General features: G+C 41.6%; 1 protein-coding gene across 6 annotated transcripts in view; it reads right to left on the bottom strand.

Moving 5' to 3' along the window:
- Positions 1-268: 268 nt before the first annotated feature.
- Positions 269-23,345, bottom strand: part of pex7 (peroxisomal biogenesis factor 7) — a 46,367-nt gene continuing 23,290 nt past the window's right edge. For 4 of the 6 annotated variants that reach the window (XM_026142408.2, XM_026142407.2, XM_026142405.2 and 1 more), the window contains exons 10-11: positions 14,350-14,449; positions 269-1,623 (exon numbers count right to left, since the gene is read on the bottom strand). In XM_026142408.2, the coding sequence (XP_025998193.1) occupies positions 1,540-1,623; positions 14,350-14,449 (184 nt within the window). In that variant the 3' untranslated portion in view covers positions 269-1,539. Of the gene's footprint in view, positions 1,624-6,979; positions 13,061-14,349; positions 14,450-23,053; positions 23,210-23,345 lie in introns of those variants that run through there. The other 2 variants (XM_026142409.2, XM_080290167.1) reach the window with 2 other exon arrangements.

Genomic DNA, 23,345 nt, shown 5'->3' with positions numbered 1-23,345 from the left:
CAGTGAAACCTGCAAAAATTGAAAGGACTCAAAGGTTATTTGAGATTTATCTAGAAGACACTGAAGAGTCTCACAGCATGTAAAATGATGATGTGAAATAATTCATCTTCCTGGACATGAATTCGTCTTCATGTAAACAAACATCAGTGTCAGTGTGATCATCCCCATTTTCTTCCAAAGTGAGGGACAGACTTTAACTTTTCATTTTCCCCATATGAAAATGTTCCAGTGATACAGATGTGCGTGTTTCACAAAAAATGATCCACACTATTAAAATTAGCTTTATTCAAGGCACATCGCCAAACACTGAAGCCGTCTCAACTGACTGTGAAATAAACTCACCGTAAACTTTTCAGTGACGTGTGAAACATGAAGGACATTTGCAGTTTTAAACTCAAACTGATTAGAGAGTACAAAGGTTAAAGTTCAACTCAGACACAAAAATATCCCTGATTGAGAAACAAATGATAAATTAACTTGCAGCAATTAATATTAAAAAATAAAAACACTAAACACACGGATGATGGGGAGACCTGTTTCAGTCCAGTGTGAGGTGTTAGCTTCACTCCTAAACTCCGGAGTTTTTCCAAAGTTCCCAGGTCTGAGAGCAAATAGTATAGCTGTGTGTTTGTGTGTACGGGTTCTTGCTATCTTGGTGGGGACCAAAATCTGAAATTTACTATACTGGTGGGGACCAAAATCCAGGTCCTCATCAGGTTGAAGGCATTTTTCACACTCAAAATGTGGTTTTAGTGTCAAGGTTACAAATGGGTTATGGCTAGGCTAGGTTTAGGGTTAGGGTAAGCGGCTAGGGAAAGCATTATGTCAATGGGATGTCCCCATGAGGAATGCAAACCAGACGTGTGTGTGTGTGTTTGCGTGTGTGTGCATGTATCTACCACACTTCCATGGTCAGTTAGAATAACTCAACATGCCTGTCTCTGGACAGTGGGAGGAAGCCAGAGTACACACACAAAAATGTTTGAACTAGAAACCTTCCCACTGTGAGGCAACAAACCCAACCCCTGCACCACTATGCCACTGTAGTAGGCAGCATTGAATACGGGGGTGCCACTGTTTGATAATGTGAAATGCCCAGAATAACAAAACCAAGAACAAAAGTTATCACAGTAAAATATCTGCTTTTCAAACACATGCCAACACATGCTTTATTCTGACAGAGTCGATCACAGTCGTGGGACCGAGTAATGTCCAGCTCATCTGCCCAAACATGATGGCTGGTGTTTTCCAGTTCCTATGGAAACAAGGGTCCAGTAGCCACCTGTGAAACTTATGTTTTCAGAATTTTGGCTCCGATTTGGTACCAAAGTGTCAGAGCAATGACGTCTCAGTGGCGTGTGTCTTAACCATTCACAGTTTGAGGCTCGGATTTTGAACAACGTTGTGGAAGAAGTGAAGAGTCGGGTGTGCGTCGGCGAAGCAGTCGTTATGGTTCAGGACGAGGCACTGGCTTCATCGGGGAGAAGTGCTCGAATACCAGCGCCGAGGTGAAATCGTCCTCAGAGGTCTGTGGGCATTTTAAGGGGCTGCACTGTGCGCTCCCACCGACAGGCACGCAGGTGTGTACACCTTCACCGTCTCGTCCCAGGAACAGTCCACCACCTGCATACACACAACCACACACATGCTGTTCAAGAGCACCTCACACTCACATCGGGATTTGAACCTGCAGCATCAAATGAACCGAATCATCCATCCATCCATCCATCCATTCACTTCCGTTTATCCTTTTCAGGGTCGCGGGGGGCGCTGGAGCCTATCCCAGCTGTCATAGGGCGAGAGGCGGGGTACACCCTGGACAGGTCGCCAGTCTGTCGCAAGGCTAACACACAGGGACAAACAACCATTCGCACTCACCGAGTGAGTGAATCAATAGAACAAAAAACATCCTGCAGTATGCAGACGTATTAAACATGTCAGGCTGACGATTTACAGAATACGGTGCAAGAAACATCTGGAATACTTCTATTTAATGACACTCGTAAAAAAAAAACAAAAACAATAAACACTAAACACAAAGCCACATATTCTGTTTCCAGCTTCTAATGGATTTAGGATTTACTGCTTAAAATCACAGTAAAATCATGTTTTTTGGTGCTTGAACAAACAAGATGATTCCTGAGGCTCTGCAAGTCTGAGTCGGCATTTACTGACAATCCTCGATGGTTCAAGTAAGGAATGACTGACAGTGAGAGAAGAATCTAATGCTTTCACTCCGTAATGATGGGAAAACCCCATTATATAGAAATTTCTGGATTTTTATATTCATATTAATGAAAACTGAAGTCCCTGAAAGATGGAAAAATGAGGCTCATTTCCACCACACGAGGTTAAACACAGATTTAATCCAGGACTATAAAGCAAGCATCGACATCACTGACAGAAACATGTCTGAACCAAAACTCTCACAATTTATATACTTTTAGAAATCAGAAGATAGAGCTTGTGAAGATTGATGTAAAGTGAAGCACGTATCCAGAGAAAATCTGGAATAAACTGAATGTTCTTTTCTGCAGCAAAAAAAAAGAAGATGTGACTGGGCAGGTAACAGCTGGTTCTCTGTGGTAAAGTTAAATCACGCTCAAGCTTCCAGCTGAAATTACCTGCAGCTCTGAGACAACAGAGGAGTTCGGGTTAAGTGTGGTCTCTGTCTCCTCTCACAAACACATCAAAGTGTTCCACCTGAATTAGCTTCCATTATCAGGTCGGGCACAAAGGAGTTTAGAGAGCGTGCAGACTCCAGGTCTGCACAACAAACTCTCTTTTCTTTCCTGTGTTTTGCCTCCAAAGAACATCCTCTCAGGTTTGTGAAGGCTAGTTTAAGAGCTGTCCATCGACATAAATCCATTTATTGCACTTCATCCTCTTGCTTTCATCAGTCTCCACTGATTCACCAGCAGGTTGAGCAGGACTGAGAGTGTATTAATAAAAACATGCTTTTATATTTGCAGTATTTTCTCTTCGTCATCCAGGTTTCATCTCAGCTGCGGTGGTTTTACATCAAACCACAGATACTGAGTGTTTCCCAAAAGCTCGTCAGTATGAATGAAGAGGAAAGAGTGTCTGTTAAGAAATAACATTTGATTTGGGTTTACTTTCACAGCACAAACACATAAAGCAGTCACGACATCAGCTGAGAGCTAAATCATAAAAATAAAAAAGTCATATTTTTGTGTTTTAGAGTTTTCTGGGACTGTCAGCTTATTCATTCATTGGGTTAAAAGTGACCACAGCGCTTTAAGAAGGTGGAGCCGGCCGGCTCAGATGAGTCGAGGTAGTTCTTAGTTCAACCATCCAGATACCAGAATATTTACTCAGACTGACTCGAATCAGAACAGGACAGTTTGTCAGTGTCAGTCATGTTAAACTCTTCACACCCAAATGTTTCCTGTACTTTCATGTAACTTTTTCTTTTTCTCGTCTTTCAGACAGCGTCATCAACGAGACATCTAAGTCTTAAAGAACAACCACCATCCACAAGAGTCCTGATCTTAGCATCGCAGACTATGAGGTCTTGTTCGTATGTACATGGGTATCGATAACTTTGTTTCAGCCTTTAGCCCACTTCTTATTCTCAGTGATGGAACCACATTCAAGAAGAAAGATATAGGAACTCTGACATCAGAGACCAAAAACTCACACTTCATTCATCTAAGTGCCAACACTGCAGACGACCGAGCCATCATCCCCTCTCCCATTCCTCCTGGATGATTTTAAACGACCTGCCTGCTGAAGACTTTGAAAAAAACGGTATCTGTATCCGATTTCTTTCTTACTGCAGTTTGTATGAAGCTAACTAATAAAACATTTTGTAATTTTAAAGCCTTCACATTTAAATTTCGGAGCCTAAATTTCATTTTATACTTTTTGGTTGTTTAGCTGGTGCATTTTTACAAAATCAGATAGTGTTTGTAAGTCACACAATACAGCAATTCGAGGACAACTGATACGTCAAGAGTAGAAGGAAAAACAGTTACCCCCAATAAGGCAGGAATACTGTTTACCCTAATCTCTGCCATTTCCATCATGTTTCCCCTTCACCACAGTGCCACTGTATACAGAAACCGTAAATTCATCTTTTTGAACATTAGATTTATATTTATTTAGCACTCTTTTAGCACTCTTTGACACTCTTTGGTAAGTCCACATGTCAGGGGTCAGGCTTTTTCATTTGGAGCATTTGCACTAGGGAAGCGGTCAAAGTCTGGCTGCACTTCACAGCAAAAGATGCAAACTCAGCAGCCTGCAACAAGTGCTTTAAGGTGATACTGTGCAAAGGAGGTAACACCTCGAATCTGGTGAAACACCTGGCGACATATAGCATTTTGTTAAAAGCCAAGAAATGCGCCGTATTTGATAGCTTGCTGCGAGACCTCACACCGAGCACATTTACTGCGCGTGGGTTGCCTGTTATCTGACCCGGAGCAACATTTCCCAAGAACCCAAAGAATAGAGTCCTGGCCCGTAGCCCTGCCAGTGTAGCAGAAATGATGAGGATGATGATGGCAGCAGCAGCCGTTCTTCTCTGCGTGAGTAGCTTCATGTTGTTCGTGTGTAATTTACGTTGAGTAGGCTAACCACGTTATTACATTAATGCATGTAAGGTGAACTAGCAAACACCGTCGTAGTTACGTGGCTGTCTTCTTGTTTGATGGCAGATACTCCCTTCACCCTGGCCAAAAAGGTTAAAATGACCAAAGAAAAAGTGGAAAACAGTTAAACATGAGAGGATTAGGACAAAGTTTGTGTTTTTTCCATTATTTAAGCACTGCTTCCAGCCAAGAGTGATACCATATATGCCCCATAGCTACAGAAAAGGCTAACATTGTTATCTTTTTACAAAAAAAACCAGCTGAACATGAGAGGTTTTTGGACCAATTTTGTGTTCTCCATTCTTTAAGGACCGGTTCGAGCACCGTTTAAGCACCGGCACCGTTTCAAAAGTACCGGTTTGGCACCGGTATCGGATAAAACCTAAACGATACCCATCCCTAATTTGCACGATGTCATACAAATATTCAGTGTAAGTTAATCAATAAGAAATAAAATTCAACATTTTGTTTGAAACAAACTCAAGAGGTAAAAAATCCTGACTGAAAATATTCGGCTGAAGTCTTTTTCCACAGACAGAGCTTTCAGACGATCCAGTGAAGGAGAAAATACAGCTGCAGCTCCACCTCCCTCTCTTTACTCTATAATCAGCCGGGACATGGCTATCATCTGAATGACATGCCTCAGCATGGACGAGGCTATCAGCTGAATGACACACTGCCTCACTGTCATCTGTCCCAGCTGCAGAGTGGCTCATGATTTCAGCTTTCAAAGTACAACCCTGGTTCTGCTTCACTTTCGTGAATCTTAAAGATTTGTGCTGTTGCAGGTGTTAGAAGCAGCTTTGCGTTGGATTGAACAGTGAAGAAGACGCGGGATGAAGTCTGCTGGGTGCTGTTGAGGTTGTAAAAACAGAACTGATTGAAGAAATCCTGCTCTGTAAATGTGCTGCAGGTTTAACTTGCATATCCTTTGATTTGTTATAATCCATCACAGAGATGGAGGGCGAATTAAACACCCTAACTGGTTATTTTTACCTGCCGTGTTTGCTTCCTAAAGTTATAAAAATCCATACACACCATTAGCCATGAGCTGGGTATGGTCAAAAGAAATGTTAACACATGTTCAGATTATATTATTGTTTAACTTGATCAATTTAGCGTGTTTCAGCTACTGCTGATTTTTACACTCACCTGCCATCTCTGACTCATCTGACAACCCAACGCCAATAACACTAAGCTGAGGTTTTTACCTGATTGGTTAAAAAGTGGCTTGAAGAGGTGTTCAGCATTTGGATTTAAGAGGTCAGGTTTAAAAACAAAACATAGATGCACTCTTGAACTTGAATACCTGCAAATTGCTTTTGTGAAACAGTTTCATAGCAGCAAAAGTCTGAAATGCTTTTCAGGGAAATTTTAGAAGTAATAAATGCATGAACTAGTTTCTCAGCATCACTTTGAGACAGGATATTTCTAATTTTAGAGATATTGTACAAATGGAAGAACGCAGTCCTACATATTTGTTTAATATGTGCATTGAAGGACATATCCTGGTCAAAAATGACTCCAAGATTCCTCACAGTGTTACTGGAGGCCAAGGTAATGGCATCCATCCATTCATCCAGATTTCTAGAGCCGAGTACAATAAGGTCAAATTTATCTGAATTTGGAAGCGGAAAATTAGAGGTCATCCAGGTCTTTATGTCTTTAAGACATTCCTGTATTTTAACTAATTGGTTTGTGTTATCTGGCTTCATGTATAGATAAAGTTGGGTGTCATGTATGCTATGCCTTCTGATGATACTGCCTAAGGGAAGCATGTATAATGTAAACAGAATTGGTCCTAGCACTGAACCCTGTGGAACTCTCCATTTACATGTACAAATTGGGGTCTATTAGATAGATATGATACAAACTACTGCAGCGCAGTACCTGTAATACCTACAACATGTTCTAGTCCACTGTCAGAGGCTGTAAGAAGATCATTTGTAACCTTCACTAAAGCTGTTTTTTCTGTACTGCAATGAGCTCTGAAACCTGACTGAGACTCTGTTTTTGTGTTCGACTGTGATCGCAGTAACCACACTATCAGCATCCTTTTGTCCATCGGGCTTTCCTCCTGCTCCATCGAATATCTGAATCAGACTTAACAAGCTTGGATGGCCTTTCAGGGAATGAGTAAGCAAAGTGGCCGTGCAGTGACTCAGCCACTGAGATGAGGAATGCCCTTCTTTAATCAACTTTAACAGCCAGTCGTAAGGCAAAGAAGGCAAAGGCTGCCAAGACTGCAGCAAAGCACAAAGAGGGAAAAATGTACAAAGAAAGCAAGAATAATAAAAGATGTGTGATGAGGAGAGGTAAGAGAAGAAAAAGGCCACAGGAAGAAATAGTTTAAAGTCTGAAGAACGTTTCATGTCTCCTCAAATATTTTTTATTTAACATAAGAAAAACATGAATGAAATGAGTAATTAAAAGACTAATAAGCTGGTGGCAAAATGGCACTCTCAGGCAAAAGTCATGCATTTATGTAGCAGAATATACACATTTAATCGTTGAATAGCACTGCTTCAAGGTACTTACTCTTTATGAATGTACAAAGAGTTGTTCAGTAAATCCATTCACTGTTTTGTCTGTGACATATCAAAGCAGCAAAGTCCTCAAATGTCCACCCCACCAAAGACATCCCCTTTATGATGACAAAGAGTAAATACAGCGAGAACCACAGAAATGTGTCCATTTCTGATCTGAGGGGTAAAAATAACGCTAACAGACTTTTTACTTTCAGCTTTGGTAACTAAGAAACTTAAAAAAAACACAACCTTAACCTCATTTGTCTTGTTATCCAACTCGAAATAAAAAAAAATTCTTGCTTTTTAATGTTTTTATGCTAATATATTTAACATTTCCTTATTTAAGTATATGGATCTGGGATTTTGGTTTCGATGACTTTGAACTGCAATTCTCTGAAAGATTTGGACAAGATTGTGTTTTCCTATAATCTATAAAGCAAATGCATAATGGAGGAGTTGAACGGTTTGCTACTGAGCTACCTTTTCTTTTTTCCTTTGGACAAGTAAGCCCAGACCTGAGCCACAAGCATGGTGAATATATCCAACATCTAGATCAGGGGTGGGGAGCTCCAGGCCTTAAGGGTCGGTGTCCTGCAGGTTTTAGATCTCACCCTGGGTCAACACACCGGAATCAAATGATCAGTTCATTACCAGGCCTCTGGAGAACTTCGAGACATGTTGAGGTCATTTAGCCATTTAATGAACTGTGTTGGATGAAGGACGCATCTAAAACCTGCAGGACACCGGCCCTTGAGGCCTGGAGCTCCCCAACTCCTGATCTAGATCCTCAGTATAAAGCATGATCCCGAGTTAGAAATAACCCCACAGTTAGTTTCAGTCTGTATTACACCACAAAAGGACAGCATAGCATTAAGACAAACATACACTAAGACCAAAACTTATTTACTGATATATTAAATACTGATGAGGCAAAACATTATGACCAGCTGGTCCATCATGTGCATATACTGTTTGCATGTGTGGGAGATTTAATTTCGCTCGGTTTACTGCAAATTTTCTTTGTTTGATCAAACCTAACTACGCGTTAGCAGTCTGTGCTTCTTTATTGGACTGTGTGCTTTAACGGTGCACATAACAGACATAATATAACAACATATACAATAAAATAATAATTCTTCCAATGAAACAAAAATAACAGTGGTCAGTTGTACAAGCTTTGAGCTGTTATTAGAAGGAGTTTTAATTAAAAAAAAAACAACAACAATCCACAGACCAGTGAACAGATGTCATCCTGCAGTCCTGTGTGATCTATCGCCTTACTCTGTCTCTAACACACACACGATAACCACTTAAACAGTGCGCAGTGTGTGTCCCTGTGTGTGTGCGCGGTAAAGGCGGGTGATCCATCAGACACACATGGCTATGCCAGAATAAAACCACACCAGTGAGGGAGGTAAGGCAGTGTGATGGACGGAGAAAGCAAAGCAAAAGAGAAAGTGATTTAGACAAAAGTGATGAGCATGAGTTAGCACATTTATCAGAGGAAGAAATTAAAACACAAGAGCTGAAATATATTAAACATGAACAGACCAGAAAAATATGGAAGCTGTGGTGAAGAGCAGACTTCAGGATGATGAATGGCGTTGGACAGTAGGACAGATAGTGTAGTCTTATCGGGTTTCCGGTAGATTAGCCCGTGCGAGGATTAACGGAGTGGGCAGCTTGTTTATGGAAATGATGTGCGAGTTCAGTTTGAGTGCTTACAACTAAAATCGAACGCAGCACAACATTTCCCTCAAATCTCCGTCTGCATGTTCGCTCAGTGGAACACGACTCGGCATGTGTGCTCCACTTCACACAACAAGCACCTGTACTTCAGAATACTGTGTTTCCTGACTTTATGTTAGATTGTTTCAACAGATTCCCCATCGAACACAACCTGCTGTGGCGTTCATACTCACATGAAACATATTCAGGATTTCGTTTTATCTTCAGATTTTCTAGAAGCACAAGTAATTCACTTCAATTCAGTTTTAGTTATAGATATTGATAATTGTAATAAAGATCCTAACAATCACACAATCCCCTATTAGCAAGCACTTGGTGACAGTGGGAAGGAAAAACTCCCTTTTAAAAGGAAGAAACCTCCAGCAGGAAAGGGTAGCTAACACAGAGAAAGCCAAAGTCCCGGTAGACCACAAGCTCGGCCTTCAGACTGCTCTGAACATCCAGTTTATGACAGTTTGTTTCTACTCGTGTCTTCATGTTTGGTCACAGAGAGCAGATATTAGTATAGAAGACACAGAAACCTGGGAAAGCAAGGAGAAATCTAACAGCACAAACATTTCCTACCTGGATTAGAGATCCTTTGTACATGTTTTGTATGCGCACACATTCTGAGGACAGTTGAATCCCATTTCATGCTAATGCTTAGCCATACTGTATACTGCAGAAGCTGCAGTATGATCGAAAGAAAATACTTTAAGGATGGAGCCAGACACACTTTCTGCCTCTGGAAAAAACAAAACTGTGCTTTTGCCAGTTATGAGGCAGGTTTATAAAATGTCCATGCCACAGATAATCAGAGGAATCTGCAGCTTTGATAAAAACCCTGAAGATGATGGTTCACCTCCCAGAGACGAGCTGGAACAAAAAGCCAAGACCAGCCACACCGAACACTCGACTGTCCACACTTAATCAGTAAAAAAAACAACAAAAAAAACAACCACATAAACTATCCACAGCCTCACACGTGGAGACAAACCAGCCTGCGTGTCAGTGATTGGGTCAGTCAGTCCCTGCTTCTCTAAGATGGTCGAGGAGACTTTGAAGACATTTATTAGCTGTTTCATTAAAAGCTCTGGAGTCTCTCAGATAAACAGAGTGTATCAGTCCTGTGACGCAGCACATTTCAGCAGCAGACGGATGGATTTCTAACCCAAACCATCATCATTTTCTCAACCTAACCAAGCAGTCGAATTTCCCAGAGGAACCCACCCGAGGGATTAATAAAGTTCTATCTTATCTTATCTTAGATTGTAGTGCCTAAACACAACCGTGCCCTCGGTGGGAGTCAAACTAATCAGCAAGTGAAAACAGACCAAAACACTGTTCTGTCGTATTTACCCCACTGCCATACCTCCAAACTCTCAAAAGGTGGACATTATTGCTCAACACCAGCGAGACTGACCACTGACGTAAATATTTGGTCAATTTGTTCATCTCGAACAACAGAACAGAAAATAAGTTCTGCACACACACTATTTTTTTAAATCCTGAACACCAAAGAGCTGGTTTTTAATCACGTTTGAGTAACGGGCAGTTTTCCTCTGGAGAATTCCCCCTTTGACCCCGTCAATAGGTCTTCTATAGCTTTTACATTCAACTTGTGTCTTATTGAGAATGAAAGGCACGTGTTCAACGGCCACCCACAGAGATGCAGAGAACAAAAATCTGAATGAGCCAATCACGTGATGTGGAGGAAGCAGCAGGTCACAACTGTCAGTGTCTCGCACGAGCTGCAGACAAACTTCACCTGAAATATTAGCCGGTTATATTAATTATTCATGTTTTATCAATTTGCAGCAGCTGCTGGGTCAAACATGGGGGCGGTGAATTTTATGACTGTTTAGTTTATGAGTCATAAAGTCCAACATGCCCAAGGCCTGTTGGAGCCACCATAATGGTATGACCACTTCCGAACTATCTGAAAACTATTTTCCTGGTGCAGAGAACAGCAGTTCATAAAATATGCCAGACTGGACCCTTTGGTGCAAACCATTTGTTTGACACTGTGGTCTAAGACTTTACGTCAAAGGGGAAGGTGCAAAAAGAGAACCGCAGCTGCAGTAGTACATATGAAACTGGCAAATAACAGGTTTGGAAATCAACTGGAGGACAGAGCTGTATCATGAGTACAACAACGAGGCAAGCCAGGCGAACGTTAGCCTCGAACATGATGTTAGTACGTAAACAGAAGCTACTTTAACGAAGCTCAGCTCTTTGTAAAATATTACAGAAGACTGTTTGAGGTAGAAAGAACAAAGGCGACAAAGGAGGGGATGCTAGCAGCTGGTGAGAATCACTGGAGCGCTCAGTCTGTATGACCGGAAGAGCTAAAGGTGGTTGTTTTTCTGTGTGACGGTGTTGTGCAGCTCTTGCAGACTTACAAGGTGAAGCTGTTATTGTATTCTTTTACCTCCATTTAAGTTACTCAGCATCATTACTATTGCTCTATAATTCTGCTGATGTCAGCACTTTATTTGAATACTTTCACACTTTAAAATACAAAGTGAATAAAAGAATTCGTATTCTTCTTCTGTCTTATTTTCTAATGCTAGCTAGCTCTGCTAAAATTAGCCACAGTAAACAAGCTAATGTTTCACTGGCAGGTAAAATATGACTTTATTACTGACTAGTGATTTCAAATGTCCTTTAAATGCATGTGCAATATCTGTCTCAGCAGTGTTTAACCTCGTCTATTAGACGATTTTCTGACTTTTTAGAGTCTAATCTTTCTACTTAATCGATTATTTGCCAGAAACATCCTCTGAAAGCAGGACAGATGAATGTCGATTCTTGTTCCTCATTCAAATTATTTAGAAATGCTTCTAAATTATCCCTGAAAAGAGTTTTTGTTTTTTTCCCCTGAGTATCTGATGTGATTCGAGCAGAGAGACGTCCCAAGGAGAGAAACTCGACCCCAGAGGAAGACGGAAAATAAGAGCGGCGATCTGATCCATGACGTCAGTGCAAGTGTCCTCCACACTGTCACTGAGTGTGGCTCGCATTTTCACAGCCTGCTTCTCCACAATGACACGACTGATAACAGCGCGGCTAACAATACAACTCATTACTGTTGGTGCTTTCACCCACACACACACACACTCTGCAGCTCATTACTGCACCTCTCTCTCACACACACATACACACAGCTCGCTGACTGTCACAGTGAACTCTGGCGTTCGGGACAGCCTGCCCTCTGTGATTGGTTGCTGTGGGTAACTGACTGTTTACCATCACGTTGTGGGGTTACGCCGTGGATCGTGAGGCCGTTATCACGTACGCACTTCCACCTCGTCACCGTTTGTATCCTGCTCAATCTGATTTTCCACTTGAGCTATTTCTGGCTTCAAGTGAAAACTCTGACGATGGTGCACGCCGACAAAATGAATTTGTATGCTCTCAAGGCGGAGAGGTGAATTATTTCCATCCTTCACAAACCTCCACAAAACAAACAACCAAAAAAAAAATGTGGGTCTGTTTCTGAGTTTCGTACTTTCTTGTAGTGTAGTGGTTATAACACATCTGCCTCTGGGCTCACAAGCCAGTCTGCTCCTGTCCTGGAAAAATCGGTGCTAAATCAAACACGTGGATCCATTTGCTGTGGTAACCCTGGGGGAAATAGGTAAGAGTGCGACAGAAATCCCTTCTCCGCTCACTTTTACAGATATGTACATATGATGGAGAATCAGAAGGGATCCGATTTTTGGAGCTGAAATTTTTCAGGTTTTTGTTGGTAGTCTTCTCGATTGGTCATGGTTGTGCAGGCAAAGAATAAAATCCAATCAAATCGGCTAAAACTATTTAACTTTTTATCTTCCTTGTTAAAAACAGTGGCTAAACAAGGATTTTTGACCTAAAGTTATCAGGCTAGTTTTCAACTGCTTCTTCTCTGCTTCAGTCTGCAGCAGCTGATCCAAGTCGTGACTTGAAGTTAAGTCAATCTAGAGTCAAAATAGCTCCATGAAAAATTGTGTTTTATTAAAAAACTCAAAGACAAATGCTGCATTTCCATGAAATATCCACCATAAGACACAGGAAGGAACCAACAGCTGCCTAAATGAAGTGAATCCGATGGCCACCCGGAGGGTAAGGAATCAATCTCAGGACTTCTGGTGCGGTTCGTTAAAAGCTCAGCTGGGATTTCTGCATCACTTAAAGTTAACGGGCTGAATCCTGTAAAGCAGAGCTTGCTTGGTTAAGGTGCATCGCTGCATCAAATAGTAGACGGGAAACTGGCTGAAGGTGTTTTTAAGGGTTATGGTGAACTTTGGCTAACTAAGCTAAACCTTTTTCTTTTTTTAGAACACTTTCAACATGGCGCAGTGATGTAGGAGTGATAACCTCAGCTCACGCTTTCCTAAAGCAGCTGCAGCTGATTTCATCACTAATTTCCCAGCTGATGAGAATCCCAATATAGCTTTAGTCAGGATACCCCACACACTCATCCGGCAGCATTATGCTGGAGTCTGCTGGATGTCACATGTTTCCTTCAGTTTGAGAGCCACGCGGTGCAGCTCCTGTCAAAATTAGTCCAAAAACAGGACTGGACACCGGTGGCCTTTTCAATTCACTGCTTTCTTACCCTGACACATCAGAGCACCCCACACGGTGACGGGCGACTGGGGCTGAGCGTTTCGGTGTGTGGGTAAGACTTAGCCTTGTGCGGACATATTGATTTATGGCCCCAATTCAAAACTACTAGAAACACGGAGTGGGCACAATGAGGCGAGAACAGAAGAAGGAATATGCCTGAATATGGAAGTCAGCAGGAATACCTGAAGAAGGAATGATCCAGATTTTTTAAATGGTACATTTCCGTCTATTAAAAATACCAAATTCATAGAATAATGGAAATCAAAAACTTGATTAATAAAATGTTAGTAAATTTCACTCTTTGCCGTTTTAATCAAGTTAAATCCAGTGAATTCATTTTTCACAGTTTCATGGCAGAAGTCTAAAGGCCAACCTGACTCGGTTTTACGCTCTTGTGCATCTAATTACTCTCAGCAAGCATCGCTGGTAATGTTTAAACCTGAGTGAGTGTCACAATGTTAAACTAAGTTCTGGGGACACAGATCGTCCCCAGAACCTCTGCTAAAAGACATTTTGGAGTACTGTTATGTTTATATGGTGGTGAGAAGGCTGACGTACACTCAGGAAGGTTATATTACTCATTTGGTTTGTCTTTAGCTGGATTACTCAACGTTTGGGAAATTTGCATGAAAACTTCTAAAATGGAGACCTTTAAAAAACCAGCTGAGTGTACACATGTATTTATGAATGTGGATAAATATGAGTCTGGGAGCGTGTTTTGGTCTGAGAACTAAAACCTGTTCAGCAGATGCTAACACAGGAACACCCACATACACCCATACACACAAAACATTGGTTCTTTCATCCTTTGAGTGTTACCTCAGTAAGTCAGCTGGCTCATTACAAACAGCACAGGTGGGTGATGTTACCTGGTTGGGGATGTGCAGGTTGAAGTCTAATCCACAGACAAACTCTGAATGATGCTCTACAGTATCCAGGAGAGGCTGTTGTCGGCTATAATCCCAAAACCTACAAACACACACACACAAATATTTGATCATTTTCAAGCTGCAGCATGTCAAAGACAAACGAAGAGCTCAGTGTTTTTCCATTCAATGCAATGACAAACTGCTGAGGAGGAGGAGGAGGAGAGGGACGAAGAGAAAAAGATGTTAGAAGTTTAGGTAACAGAGTGGGACCAAAGCGACGACCCCAAGTGTTCTCTGTGCTGTTTATAGCTAAAGATATGGTGCATCATTATTTCATCACCATTCATTCATTCATTCATTCATGTTTCTGCCATAGACTACACACCTATACTTATTATTCAGGTGCGACTAGAGAGACTTTGCATGATTCACAGTTCAAAATAATTCTTATTTATGAGGCCACCCTCCCTTCCATAACATCCATAACAAAACAAAACGGTAAGATGCATATTGCATAAAAAAGGTGCTTAATGACCACAGAGGATCCTTCAAGCTTTTTTTGCAATGCCAGGTCTCAGATCAAGAAGCATCCCGACAGCATGCGCTGTGGAGACAGAATGCCAGAAACCAACTCAAAGTTCATTTCATCATTATTGTGCACCGATTCTAAAATCCTATTATACTACGAGCAAAAGAAAAGGAAGAACCAGAGTCGATGCTTTAAAGGCTTAAAGAGGAGGAGATGTGAGTGAGAGAGCAATCTCCAAAATGAGGTTATGAAAAATAAAGACGTGACAGAGCGAGCGAGGTAAGTGCAAATAAAACAGTATCCAGACCCCGGCACGGCGGCCAATCACTCTAATTGAAAGACTACTTCTCTTTCTGGTTGTAAGTGTGTGTGTGTGTGTTTAAGCCCTGACGCAGCAAACACTCCCTCCAGACTCATCCACTTTGCAAATGTAATTAAATCATTTTCAGAGGGAACACTGCAGCTCTCACTGGGCTCCATTAGGCCCATATTAATACTGAGGCCCCACCCACCCACACACGCACACACACACAGAGTGATAGGTGTCTGGGGACAGTCGAGCATTTAGTGATATTATGTGCTGAGTGTGTTGGTGTAAATCACTGTTCATGCTCAATTTCTTGCACTTGTACATGTTTCTGTGTGTGTGTGTTTGCTCTTATACACACTAATTTACTTAACGAGCTTAACAAGAGTTTTTTTCATAATTCACACTCATGAAGATAAAAATTCTGAGGACCTGAAATAAACAACACAACAGCACTTTCAAAACAAGCTTTTAAATTTACAACACTTGTGATGAGTCAAGAGATTTTGAGATTTTATTTTATTTTATTGGCCTTTTTCAGCTTTATTAGACAGATCAGTGAAGAAACGACAGAAAAGCAGGGGCAGAGAGAGAAGGGGGAAGACATGCGGCAAAGGGCCGCAGGTCGTACTTGAACCTGGGCTGGCCGTTCTGCCATATGGCATGCGGGCGCCCGCTCAACACGCTGAACTAAACCGGCACCCGAGATTTTGAGATCTTGATTATTTCGTACAGAAAGTAAAAACAATTTCTACAAATATATCAGTGAACCGGGCCCAGTGCCTTTATATTTCAAATAAAGGATCCACGATCTCTTCCAGAGACTCCTGCATGAAGCAGAGGAGGACTGCTGCTGCTTCAACCTATTAACCCTGTTTCCAAAGAAAAACCAACATCCCAACATTCATCCATCATCAGGACCCTGAAAACAGAAACATCTGGACACTGGTGCTGAGCCAGTTGTCTTTTAAAAGCATTGTGTGACCTCTTGGAAAATTGAGACTTTCTGAAATAAAAAGTCTCAGTTTAATGAGATTTTTCTTATTATCATCTAATGATTTAATGCTCAAATATTGGGATAAAAACAAAATCAGCTCGATTTCTACATTTTCCACAGTATCGATATCTAAAAGCATGAGCCACTGCAGTCAGCTCATAGCTGCTAGATAATTATTCTGCCTCTTAATGCACTGAATGGGACCTCTGTGACAGAACTGTCCTGTGAAGCACTGTGGGGGAATAAATCTGTTTGAGCACAGAAAGCACAAGCTTCACTGCGGTTATGAAAAATGAATGAAAACATACAGATATTAGTTAACTGATGTTTCATTCACTTTATCACGAACTATTAATATAACTGTTTATCCTTCATTTTTGAATGGTAAACAGCATGAAAACACAATGTTGCATGAATGAACATCAGAGACAACTTTGCTCTTCTCTGTCTTGGGGAAGTTGAACACTGCCCAGAGTTACCTCTGTCAGGGAGGAGTCACACATTTGTGTTGCTTTGATGCCAGATGTTTGGGGTTTGTGTTTACAAGAACCACAACCAATCCGATCTTTAAGTCTTACGTCATTAGTCGTGCCTGGGCCTAAACTCCGCTGCAGGTCCCTAAGTCACACAATCACTGCGGCGTCACTGAGAGTTAAAACTGTCCAACTCCTTTCATCTGTAATAAAATGATCAGCGTTGTTGCTCTACCAGGTGTAAAAATTAAGTTTAACATCCAGGCATCCATGAAAACCAAATTTATGAAATGTAACGGAGTTAGAAGTTAGCAGGGAGTTAGCTCGCTAGTTTCCATCTAAATATAAAATATACCATGTTGTGGCTGAGAGATTTACAAAACAAATTAAAACGTACAGCTCTGCTATCACTTCCAACATAAATAAAGACAGAAAACAAAATAGCAGTGACGTTTGTAGGGTTACTGAAATTGGGTTAGCTGGTATATAATGATGTGCTACTTGATCGCTAGCGACACAGCTATGTTAGCATAATATAAACAGTGAAGCTAGACGATGAACGCTAACTTTTTTCCACTCAAAGTTAACGCGGGTGTTCCCGAAGGTTCAGGACAAACGCAATCGCATGGAAGGATGCGGTAAACGGACCGAACTTCAGTCGGGAGAACAGGTGAGATAATCCAACCACAATACGAGGTTAGTTATTAATATACTGCTGCATGGGCTGGGCTGCAGTTACATCATAAGGTTTTGAAAACTGAGCTTTAAAATGATTAGTGGTAATAAAACCCGAGAGAGGCTGACAGTGATCACTGACTGTTTTTAGGGCTTGTTGAGATGAAATAGAACAAGACACAAAGCATTAAAACATGTAAAAAACACAAAAGCCTTATTAAACACAGAGTACTTTGGGCCCGGAAGCAGGATTCATTACGTCATCACCCAAAGACCGGATTCCTTCCATTAGCAGTTAGTACGAGCCAAGATAGCTTTTATCATATTGGACTAGAGCAGGGGTGGGGAGCTCCAGTCTCAAGGCCCCGTCTCCTGCAGGTTTTAGATCTCACCCTGGGTCAACACACCGGAATCAAATGATCAGGTCATTACCAGGCCTCTGGAGAACTTCAAGACATTGAGGACGCAATTTAGAGTGCCCCCCCCCCCCCCCCCGGACTAGAGTAAAAATAGGATGACAAACTCCTTGTGACGAGGGAAAGATTAATCTGTGGTTGTCCCGTGATTACACTGAATTTTCTTCTTTGTTTGATGACGAACTGCAAGTAATTCCAGCAACCAACTAAAGGCCCAGATGTTGATCGTGTAACACCCTCAGCGTCTTTTGACTGCAGAGTAACTGCACAGATTGTCTGGTGGGAGGCAACCCGTCTCCAAACAGTTGCAGCCCAATTTGGACTGACTGCAGTCTCTCAGACAGATTGCTCTGTCATGGTCTCAGCTGCAGGTCAGTCTGTGATGTTGGAGATCTTTGATAAACAGATGAATTATGAGGGAAGAAAAATACAGTCAGTTTGATCCACCATCTGGAACGCATCTGCTAATAATTAAATCATACCTGGATAGAAGAACATATAGGGGAACACTATCAGTCATGGATGGGCCTCCCCAGAGCCAGATCTCTGTGAGATCATCCTGACAGAACAGAACAAAAGGCAGAAACATCCAAAGAAGAGCTTTGAACATCCTTCATGAACCCTGGAGAACTGATCCTGAAGATCCTCACAGAGCTGACATAGAGCTGAAGAATAAAGGCACTCATACTTAATATTCACTCTGAAGCTCGTTAGAATAGTACAAGCTCTGTTTTTACTGTATATGCTGTATATGTATATCCATGTATGTTTCAATAAATCATCCACCTGCCAAAACATAAAGAATAATGGGTGGCTCAAGACTTTTACACAGTACTGTAAGTGATGACTAGTTTTTTGGGATCCAATCATAAAGTTGCACATTCTTACTAATCAATCGATCATCACTGCAACAAAAACGAGACACCGGCAGTCATCAGGTTAAATGTGAGGAAGAGGAAGTGGGATCTTCAGATTATGTTATAGATGACAGCAGGTCATGCGTTTGTGTGTTTGTGTGAACATACGTGACACCCAGTGACTGTCTCACTTAGACAAACACAACATGTTATTTGGAGAAATGAAGCTTGGCCGTCTTTTGTCTGCATTTTCCATGGTAGGTGATTATTTAGCCGCTTTTGTGTTTTATTCTATAGAACTATCCATTCACCTGCCAGCTTTGTGCATTACTATAAAACTCATTAACTCACAGCATGGGGGGAGGGGGGTCACGAGGGCGAAAATAAAGGGCAAAGGCTGTAAAAATAACAGAACGTGTACACAACAACATTAAAGATAAGATGACAACGAGACAGAAATATAAAGAGAACGTGCCCATTAAGCTCATGGCTCTGATCAGTTTAATTTAAACAGGAAATTAATGTTAAGGGTCTCACACACACACACACAAATACACGCACGCGGCAGATTGTGTTATCTAAAGCAAACACGAGACGTTATAAAAGGAAAACATGATCTCAGAGTCTCCGTTTCAAACTAAACACCAACTCTGTGTGTTTCAAAAGAGCCCGCAGAGAAGAAAGGCTTAATTAAAAGTCATATATTTTGGATTGTGGTGCTGAAGTCAATCTTTAATATGAAGTATAATATATAAAGCAAGCCTAAAAAAAGAAAGGAAAAGACGATTAATTACATGTATTAAATGTACCGCGATTGTTCTCTGACAGGATTGAAATGCAGAGCTGCATTATAGATCTTTTATAGCCTTAATTTTGCTAAGCTTGCAAATCTTAATCTAATTTATTTGACATTAATGTGTAGGGCGATATGAATGTAGCACAGCATTTACTCTCAGCTTACCTGCCCCTGAATCTTTAAAATACAACTGAAGAACCAAAGAAGAGAAGAAAAAAAACCACGAAAACACAAAAAACACATACTGGAACACTTGTTTTCTGGCTGGCATCACTTTACTGTGGCCTAAAAGAGTCTAAAAGTGTTTGTGCAGAGCATTTTAAACTACATTAATACATTCATGATGAGAAAAATCCCTGAAATCTACGCCGTAACATTCCACGTGACCTGATGTGCACCTCCCATGAAATGTAATTACACTTGAATGGCGTGGAAGGTTGGAGCATAGGGTTAAAAGGATTTTCTGGTGACATTGTAGTTAGGACGTAGATTTCCCGCAGAAGCCTAAATCAAACTTCAAGCACAGCAGGACAGAAAGTGATTAAAACAACTATGTGTGTGTGTGTGTGTGTGTGTGTGTGTGTGTGTGTGTGTGTGTGTGTGTGTGTGTGTGTGTGTGTGTGTGTGTGTGTGTGTGTGTGTGTGTGTGTTGGTATATTTGCATGTATATCCGTGAGTGTACAGGTGGATTAGGCGAGTGTTTGCTTCCACACGTGTCTCAACACAAAGGGAAGCCCACAGAAGCAGGGATGTTTACTGAGTCAGAGTTCAAACCTAACGTAGCACCTTTTTTAGTACTGACCACTGAAACTGCCTAAAGTTCACTTTAGCTGCAGCAGTGGTGGTGGTGTGTTTAGGATAATATTCACAAGCATTTAAACGCTTTCAGTTATTCACCTGATTAACTTTAGGAAAACAAAATGGTTTTGGTTCAAATCAGTGAATATTTTGTGTATGATGGCTCGCTCAGGACAGGACGGCAACCGCCCCATGACTAGAAAAAAACGATTACAAGTAGCTGCGGTAACAAACTGAGTTTGAACATGCCTCACCTTTAATCTCTCTTTGCGCAGACCGTTCTCATTCCCAACGCGTAACATACCGACGATTTGTCATGTCTCGAGGCATCCCATAGGAACGCGAAAGGTGACCTTCCGCGTCCCTATGATACGCGCCGGATTGTGGATGGCATACAATGGAACGACACTCCTGGCGGTAACACGCATTCCAGCCGTGTCCAACTCTAACCTTTATCCTAACCTTAACCACAATCTTAATCGTATTAGATAGTGTTTTCCAAAGCGATTAATGATTGGGAAATCATTAATCGCTGAGAACGTGTTGCTCTGCGCCCACTGTCAACCACAGGTCGCCTGGCGGGAGGCTATCTGTCTCCCAACAATCCCGGTCTGACTCGGAGTGACTGCAGTCCAACTCAGACAGTTCGGTGACTTTTCGAATTTCTCTTTCAGATCTGTGAGGTTCTCTCTGGACTCTGAATGAAAGGCATTAACATGAATATCTGTGCATGAAGATTTACGATTTTCACCAGTTTATCACCACAAACAGACTGCATGTAATAACCAGTTCACCCACTCAGTTGACCCCATTCAGTCACAAACTGAGAAACTGAATCCATCTTATTGCCTTGACAAATTTGCTTTGCAGACAGCAGCAGACCTGCTCCCCGTCTACAAAGCAACTGCTTCAGACAATGACTTTGACCATGCTGCGGTCTCAAACCATTGTTTCCCCCCCGTGACTACGACATTAATGAAACATGTTAATAATTAAAATTTCACAATGAGTGCCCAAAACATAAATAATGTATACATCCATAATCCATCCTTAACTGCTTATTTGATCTAAGTTTGCAGGGCTTGCCCAGAGACAGAGGGCCAGCAGAAAGACAGACAATAACTCATGCTCAGATTCACACCTGCACAGAATTCAGAATGTTTGGACATGGAGGCAGTCTGAGCGCTCGCAGCGAGCATTAGCAACAATGCTAACAGATGTTCTAGTGTGACCCCAAATACCAACAAGTGAGGAAAATGTCTCACACACACTGCTGTGTGTGTGAGAGCTTGTGGACCTGAATGTGAAGAGGGGCGTTTCCTCCTTTTGGGGTTATTAGAGCCCACAACTGTCACACCTGAGGGATGCTTACACACACACACACACACACACACACACACACACACAGCTGACAATGGGTGATAATTGTCTTCATATCCTGTGTTTGGAGTATTCAACGCAAAACAAACATGCATCACGTTGCTATTGAAGAAGCACACACACACACACACACACACACACACACACACACACACACACACACACACACACACACACACACACACACACACATCGGGTATTCATATCTTGTGGGGACATCTAATTAACATAATGTTTTCCCGAGCCCCTTCTCCTAACCCTAACCATGAAACATGAATGCCTAACCCTCAGCCTAAACCTAACCATAACCCAAATGTAACTCTGTCAATAAAACCACATTTTGAGTCTCAAAGTTGTCTTCAAACTTGTGGGGACCAGGATTTTGCATAGTAAACTTCCAATTTTTGGTCCCCACAAAGATGTAAATGCACGCTCACACACATACACAGACACACACACCTGTTTGGTCAATCACCTCTAGGATGATATCAATCAGTTACTTCCTGCTGCTGTTACAAAAACGACTTGATACCAAAACTAGGAGCAACATAGAGCTTTTAAGCTCTATGTTGCTGAGCCGTTCATCACTCTTTGTGGGTTTATGATTACAAACAGCTGCTTTCCTATTACATGCAGGTATTAAGACAGTTTCAAAGTGGACCCGCTCTGCTGGTTTTGCCGTGTTTTCATCTTAAGCTCCGCGTGATTTGGTGAATTACGTTTCTCTGCATGACTCAATTGCTCCTGCAGCTGACAAGACACCAAACAAAGGATGAAAGGAAAGATTGGTGGCGAGCTGAAAGAGGGAGCCCGCGGAAATAAACAGCAGACATTTAAGATGCCAAACATAACTGAGGGAAAAACAGCTAAAACGCCAAAGGGAAGACGGACACACACACACACACACACACACACACACACACACACACACCTGCCAGATTCCAGCAGATTTTTGCTTGCGGCTGTGAGCTCGTCAGCATCTGCAGTAATAATCCACAGAAACACTAAGAAAGCACCAAACAAAGGTTTTTACTGTTGCCGTCCTTTACAATGAAGCCCCGAGGCTGCAGAGAAAGATTTCTGGCATAAAAGTGACGATTACAAATGATTTAGGACAATAAATTCTGAAAAACACTTTGTATATGCAAGGAAGGTTTGCTGAATACAAACAGGCAGCAGCACTTCAACACTCAAATTATACCGTGCAATACAAGCACTTTAAATACTTTCATGTTTTATCTATTACGCAGACACTCAGACTCAAAATCAGACAGAGACGTAAAGAAATTCTCGAGAACAACGATCTGACCCAAACAGAGCCCTGATCGCGGCGACGCGAAGCACAAGAAGAACAAAGTCAATCTAAAACAAGACCAAGAGCACAAAACCAATTCCACAACTGGATAATCATAATGGACTCGGGCTGGGATCACACGAAGAAACAGAAGAAATCAAAATAATGTGTTTACAAGTTTTATTTATATACCACCGAATCACAACTACTGTTGCCTCCGTTGTTTCTCCATCAGTACTTTATATTGTAAAGATGATAATACAGAGAAAGAGTGGGAAGGAAAAACTCCCTTGGTCGCGTATCCATCATTTATTTATTCTGGTCAAAGCTGATTCTGACTAGAAAAAAATGAAAAGAACTGAAGAGGCAGAGGAACCAGAGAGAGACTACATGAAGGAAAAGTTTGTGCCAAGGACAAAATTAAGCGCCAAACCAGACTGAAAGCGATCTAAACTTGGTCCGAACGGATTCTGG

Source organism: Astatotilapia calliptera, chromosome 15, assembly GCF_964374335.1.
Source record: "Astatotilapia calliptera chromosome 15, fAstCal68.1, whole genome shotgun sequence".
Taxonomy (NCBI): Eukaryota; Metazoa; Chordata; class Actinopteri; order Cichliformes; family Cichlidae; genus Astatotilapia; species Astatotilapia calliptera.
Note: the sequence above shows the minus strand (reverse complement) of the source record. Positions and strands in the feature narration are given on the sequence as shown.